The sequence below is a fragment of the Populus euphratica genome, unplaced genomic scaffold (assembly GCF_000495115.2).
Source record: "Populus euphratica unplaced genomic scaffold, PopEup_1.0 scaffold46.1, whole genome shotgun sequence".
NCBI lineage: Eukaryota > Viridiplantae > Streptophyta > Magnoliopsida > Malpighiales > Salicaceae > Populus > Populus euphratica.
The window spans coordinates 351262-358239 of record NW_011499852.1 but is presented as its reverse complement, the minus strand read 5'-3'; the positions used below and the strand labels follow the sequence as shown (position 1 = coordinate 358239).

The 6978-nt window shown below is 33.1% G+C and overlaps 1 protein-coding gene across 1 annotated transcript; it reads left to right on the top strand.

Annotated features, from left to right (window-relative positions):
* Positions 1 to 2882: 2882 nt before the first annotated feature.
* Positions 2883 to 4943, top strand: LOC105121716 (transcription factor RAX2-like). Its single transcript, XM_011020456.1, has 3 exons — positions 2883 to 3216; positions 3423 to 3552; positions 3878 to 4943. Exons 1-3 carry the CDS (start codon positions 3081 to 3083, stop codon positions 4611 to 4613), a joined length of 1002 nt encoding a protein of 333 aa, XP_011018758.1. The 5' UTR covers positions 2883 to 3080; the 3' UTR covers positions 4614 to 4943.
* Positions 4944 to 6978: the final 2035 nt, after the last annotated feature.

Genomic DNA, 6978 nt, shown 5'->3' with positions numbered 1-6978 from the left:
CCATGTTCCCAAACACTGCATTAGAGCTGCAATTTAAAGGTTTGAGAAATCCTAATTTCTTTATCTATAGTTTAGGGTATAACTTTTAAAGCTTAAGAAATCCTAACTTTTTTTATTATTATTATATGTTACATCAATTGGTATCAAAATAGATTGATTATATATATAAAGATGTTGGCAGCATCTTCTCACCTTATGATATAAGAGTGGAGACCATCTAAGACATTATAAGACCTTGAGAGACAACACATAAAATCTTATTGTAGAGATTTTATTGGTTCAATCAATTATCAAGGAAAAGCATAAATAGAGATCATGATGAAGAGAATGAAATCCCTAAAGACTTTACTTAAGGAAGATCAAACCTTAGATCTATTCCTGCAAACTTATATTGGCATTATGTTTGCATGAAGAGTGATGTTTATGAGTTGACAGATAAGCAATAGATTGTTATTACTTGCTTTAAATTCAGCGTTCTCAAATAGAAAAGAGACAAAATGTAGAGGAGATGCAACTTGAAGTTATAAGTGTTTAAGTCGATAATAAAAAAAGATGGAAAATATTTCATTTCTAATTCACAGATAACCAATGTTCTAAATTCAGTGACTAATATTGTTAATGGTAAATTAATTGCTTTGGCTATAAAGTTTGTTCCTAAAAAAACATAAGATAAATAATTATCACTATCCTTTAAGGAATTGCCATATGAAGAACTAAAGATGGTAGATGTTTCAATATCATTAGAAGAAATCATTGAAAGAAACTAAAGACTCAATAATGTCAAAATAAGTCAACAATAAAAATCAATGATTTTTAAAGTTGAGATGAAAACAAAAGAATAACTTGAAACACAAACATGCTAAAAACTAGAATATGAAGTGGAGGTGAACTCTAATCAGCAAACTAGAATCGGTGAATAGGATGAGATTAAACCAATTCATGAAAAGGAAGAAAAATTGCTAGAATCAATTAGGAGGTTGATGTCAACGAGGCCAAAGGAAAACATTTTCTTCATGAAGTCTTAGGAAAGGTTGGTTTGGAGGAGGAAAAGGAAGGTTAAAAAAACTAATTTGGTTGAATTATTACTAAAAAAAAGTTTAGTTTGTGAATAGGCTAGCTATATATTGTATTTAAAGTAATTATTTTTTAAAAAAAAGAAAAATTTCAATTCATGATCTTAAACTTGATAAAAAAAATCTATTATTCTAAAAACCATGATAGAGATACATGCATATATTTTTTTACACCTAAATATTTTTTGGTCGGACTGGCTTCACACAAGCCCCTAACTAGATAGTCATAAAATTACATGTATTTTTGTTATTTTATATGTATTAACATACATATATAAATATGTTTGTATGGAAAATGATGTTTATGACAAATGATGTACTGAAGACTTAACTTACCGTTAATATTTTTATAGATATGTTTCTAATTTTAATGAAAGTCCCTTTTTATGGGATTTTTTAAAAATATTTATTAAATAAACGTTAGAGTTGGAAATATAATTTTGATTAAAGAAGACTCATAATTATCAAAAGGCAAGATTTGCAAGATGCAAACTTATGATGCAAAAATTATGTTATAAAATATAGAGTTTTGTGTTGGTAAACATGTACTTCCATCATGGTAAACTATGAGAAAATTATTAATTTTAAAGTTTATACAATATAATTACAAAGAGATTTTATATTTGGAAAATAAACAATTAAATTATTATTATTATTTGCTTTAAATTCAATGTTCTCAAATAGAAAAGAGATAAAAAGTAAAGGAGATACAACTTGGAGAGGTAAATATTTCAGTCGATGATTAAAAAAAAAGTTGAAAAATATTTCATTCTTGATTGGAACACATCCAATGTTCTAGTGGTCAATATTGTTAATGGTAAATTAAGTGCTCTAGCTATAAAGTTTGTTCTTAAAGTGTACAAGATAAACAATTATCACCATTCTTAAAGGAATTGTCACATGAAGAATCAAAGATGGAAGATGTTTCAATATCATTAGAAAAAAGCATTGAAAGAAACTAAAGACTTAATGATGTCAAAATAAATCAACAATAAAAATTAATGATTTTGAGGTTGAGACAAAACTAAAGAAATAACTTGAAACACAAACATACTAAAACTAGAAGATGAAGTGTAGGTGAAATCTAATGGGCAAACTAAAGTTGGTGAATAGGATGAGATTAAACCAAATTATATAAAGAAAGAAAAAAAATGCTAGAATCACTTACGAGGTTAAGGTTGATGTTAAAGAGGGCAAAGAAAAATATTTTCTTCCTGAAATTATAGGAAAGGTTGGTCTAGAAAAAGAAAAGAAAGAGGTTGAACAAACGGTTGAATTATTACTAAAAAAAGGTTTAGTTTGTGAATAGGCTAGCTATATACTATATTTAAAATATATATTAATTTATTTGGAATGAAAAATCTCAATTCTTGATAATAAACATAATAATAAAAATTATTATTCTAAAAAACATGATAACAATACATGTATATTTATTTTATACTAAAATATTTTTTAGTCGGACGGCTTCACACGGTCCTAACTAGAAAGTCGTAAAATTACATGCATGTTTGTTATTTTATACGTATTAACATACGTACATAGATATGTACCAAATGACAACTAGTAGTATTTAACTCTAGTAGCTTGCCCGATGACTTGGCCTATAATTTGGAAAACTAGAGGCCGTCATTTTCACTAATTATATTACTATTATTTCCCTCTATTGCTTGAGCAGACTTTGGATTCTTAAAGTGCGATTGAAGTTGGAAGGGAGACCAAGTAAGGGTAGACATGGAAGGACCCTATTGCTGATTTGTTTACGATGGAAAGTTCTCTTGGCTAATCAACAAATAGAGAGTTAAAAACTGAAGATTGAAAACAAGGCTGTCCTTTGACTTGTGCTCTCTCTCAACTAAGGTCATCAATCCCACCCTTACTTAAGAGTGCTCAGAAAACCAAGTCTGTCAAAGCAAGTTAGGAGCCCTTCCCCACATCCATCAAAGCCTCTTTATATTGATACAAATTCTTGGTCTCACAGAAGAAAGGTCAGAAAGAAAGAGAAAGATGGGAAGGGCTCCTTGTTGTGACAAGGCTAATATGAAGAAAGGGCCTTGGTCACCTGAAGAAGATGCAAAGCTGAAGGAGTACTTGGAAAAACATGGGACTGGAGGGAATTGGATTGCTCTCCCACAAAAGGCTGGTAAGCAAGCATTTAAACACTTTTGCTTGTTCCTTTTAGTAGCAAGTGGATTTTGAGTTGTTGGCCTGTAAGATTATTTTAATGGAAATGACAACCACTCCATGAAAAGTGATCTTAAGGTTTCAGTGCTCTTCCTTTTCTGTCGGTTCCGATTATGTTTTTTTTTTTTTTTAAGATCTTGAATCTGTCTGGGATTTGTGTTTCAGGTCTTAGAAGATGTGGGAAAAGCTGCAGATTAAGATGGCTAAACTATCTCAGGCCCAACATTAAACATGGAGAGTTCTCTGATGATGAAGACAGGATAATCTGCAGCCTATATGCCAGCATTGGAAGCCGGTGCTCTCTCAGCTCTCTTTTTCTTTAATTTCACTCCACAACCAGCTGTTTCTTTCAAATATTTCGTCATGTAGAGCAACACTTTTTCCTATTTAAGGCATGGAGAAGAACAATATTTATGAGTGTATTCAGTTCTTGCAAAAAAATGAAATCTCAAGAGAAAGATCTGCATGCTCAAGCATATCCAAATACGGATGATTATATGAAATATATATGTGCATGCATGCCAAGCTTACATTTATAATTAGGAGTGCTGAGTTACTCTTTGGAGATCAGAATATCACTTTCATTTCTTCTTACAAAACTTGTTGCCGTCAAAATGCAGGTGGTCAATAATTGCAGCTCAGTTGCCAGGCAGGACTGATAATGACATAAAAAACTACTGGAACACCAAGCTGAAGAAGAAACTAATGGGTGTGATTAATCCTATTGCTCATAGAAAACCTCAGCAAGCTGCTCTTTTTTCATCTCTCCTTCAAGCTACATCATTACCGTCTTCACCGTCCACTCTTCTGTCATCACCATCATCATCATTCACATGCAGCAACAACAGTTATTACAGTAACCTAACTAGGTCTTTCACTGATCCAATCTCATTTTCATCAAGTCCTATGAGCACTAGCTCTTTCGCTACTGCTTCTATGCTACACCCCCAACAAACCTTTGTGGGGCCTATGCAAAATGATCAAGTTAAAGATAGTCTTATAATGTTTGGAGGTGAAGCCAGCTGCAGCTCGTCTGATGGGAGTTGCAACAATCAGATGAGCCATGTCAAAGAGGAGTATGAATATAGTGGTGGTACAAATAACAACAATGAACAGATGGGGTTACAAAATTATCTCTACAATGGGGTTGAAGATGACCAAAAATTAATGGTTTCAAGTGGGGCTGCTGCTCATGGTGTACTTAATGGGTGGATTGAAAAGCAAAATGGGTTATGGCCGGGAGATAATCCACTAGACTATGGTCTAGAGGAGATTAAGCAACTTATTAGCACTAGCAGCTGTAATAGCTTTTCGTTTGATGAAAACAAGATAGGAGAAAAAGTCATGTACTACTGATGCTGACTGCGAGTAAAATCACAAGATAAAGATTTGAAGGTAAGGAAGGCATGGGTTCAAAGATTCAGGTTTCAGGCTCAGTTTGTGGGGGATGTGGATTGGGTGCACCTTTTTTGACAGTACATGCTAAAAAGTTTCCTTTGTGCTTTTCTTTTTGGGAAATGATGTTTTCTCTCTGTGTTAGTACTGCAACAATTCAGCAATAAATGTCATGGAAACTAGAGAAGCCATGAGTATCCTCATTTAAGAACAAAGGTTGAAGACCAGACATCAAAGTCGCTTAGTTCTTGTTTATTTTTATTTCGAAACATCTCCCACATGCAGATTAAATATGCAGTCATTTTATTAAGGATTTAATTTTAATTAAAAAAATCGAATCTTGACAACAAGAAGTTACATGGAGCAGGGGTATCTATACATACACAGACAAGATTTTAAAATGACTTCGATGCTAATCCTAATCCCAGTCTTCTTAAACAAGTGTGTTAATAAACGTACTCAACATTACTATATCATGCAACGCAGGAATCAAGCCAAAATAGACATCACATAGGCCTCTTCCTAGCTAATATCAGCTATATGGATTTCTTTTATCATGAGCGGTGACCAATATTTCTATAGAGCCATTTATATCACATGTATATAAAAAGTTTTAAAAATTATTTTTTATTTAAAATAATATTTCTTAATATTTTCAAATTGTTTTGAAGGGCTTAAGTAAAAAATATTATTTCAATATATTTTTAAGTAAAAAATATTTTAAAAAATAATTATTGTTATAATATCAAACAAATTCCAGATATCACCTTGGACAAATCATATTTCAATTATGATACATGATTGATACAAGGTGGGAAGCGAGCCTGAATTAATTATTGATAGCACTATGATTAGGACTTATGCGGGTATGAAGTAGAAAAGGTTTTGAGTATAAAATGAATTAAAGATAAACAAACTCAACTTGGAGAAGTAGAGATTAAAAAAAGTAAACAATCGAGGTAATCCGTAATGCAAGTGATAGAGAATCCTCATAGGGAAGCAGTCCAAAGGGCTCCAAAAACGTATGATATCAGGATCACGATACCTTTTGGGTTTTGCTTAGTGGTTTAAGACAAAGTGGTTCTATTTTTTAATACTTTTCCAAGAAGAAAAGCAGAAAGCCAACGTTGAAAGATGGAGGCATTGACCTCTTCACCATTTTTGTTTTCCCTTCTTGTGTAAGAGATCGGACTAATGGAGTTCTCCAGCTGTGGGCTTTGTTTAAATTCAAAATCAGTTTGTCTTTGAGGCTACAGGGAAGGATTTTCTAGGGATGTCTTTTTCTAGTGGAGTTTAAAAGGTCAAAAGGTGTGGCACCTACTGAACCACCAGATTTTAAGCCATTTTAGGACAGCAGCTTCTCGATCGGCACACACTTCTTCAGATGGCGCTTGTGTGAATCAACAGCACCAAGTTTTTTTTTTTTTTTCCTGGAACAATAACAAGATACTGGTAGACTTTTGTGGCCTGTATGATGTAAATTTGTCTGAAACAAGGCAAGGCAGAACACAGCCTACATTGAACTAGCTATACATGTATTTTTATCCTTATGCAGGTGATGTTTTCTTATCTTCAATCATTTCAATGCAATATAGTGCTCGTTTTGAGATATGCCCATATCTCATGTACAAGGATCATGAAGAGTTTGGCTTCAAATTTTTAAAAAAGATAGATTGAACCGCAAAAACAAAACTACGGAACAATATTGGAGGGAACCCTAGCTAGTGCGAGGACTGCCTGCTGTTAGAACTTTAAACAAGTAGCTAAGAATTGGAACACAAAAACTGGAACGAATAGTTTAATGTCAATGACTTTGGCTTTAAATAGCCATTCAATACAATCTTAACAGAACCGGAAAACAAGCTGCATTTTAGCAGGAATAAAGCTAAAGAGATAACAGAAGTATTGAACAAATCAAATACAGGTAGATATCCCTATAGACTAGATTTTCCCTGTAGATCAGTATTATCCTAACAAATTCTAACAGAAAACTAGCAGTTAAGTATCCTGCAGTTTCTAATAGACAAACTGCAGGAACTATTCTGCAGGAAGACTCCTTCACCTGCACTGTCCATGGCTCCATCCTAGACTGTCTATGAATGTCGCTCATTTAAAGGGTGAAGATTGTGATGCTCTATACTCCATCTTTACATCTGTACGTAGGACTAGAAGTTGTTCAGTTGCACTTCAAGCCCTTCCCCAGGCTTGTGGGAATTGGCCGACCCATCTAGGGTTTGATCCTGAACCATGATTATGGTGTGATAAGCACGTCGCGTATTTTAAAGAGAAAATTATGATGCCACGTATCCCACATTAATGGGTTAAG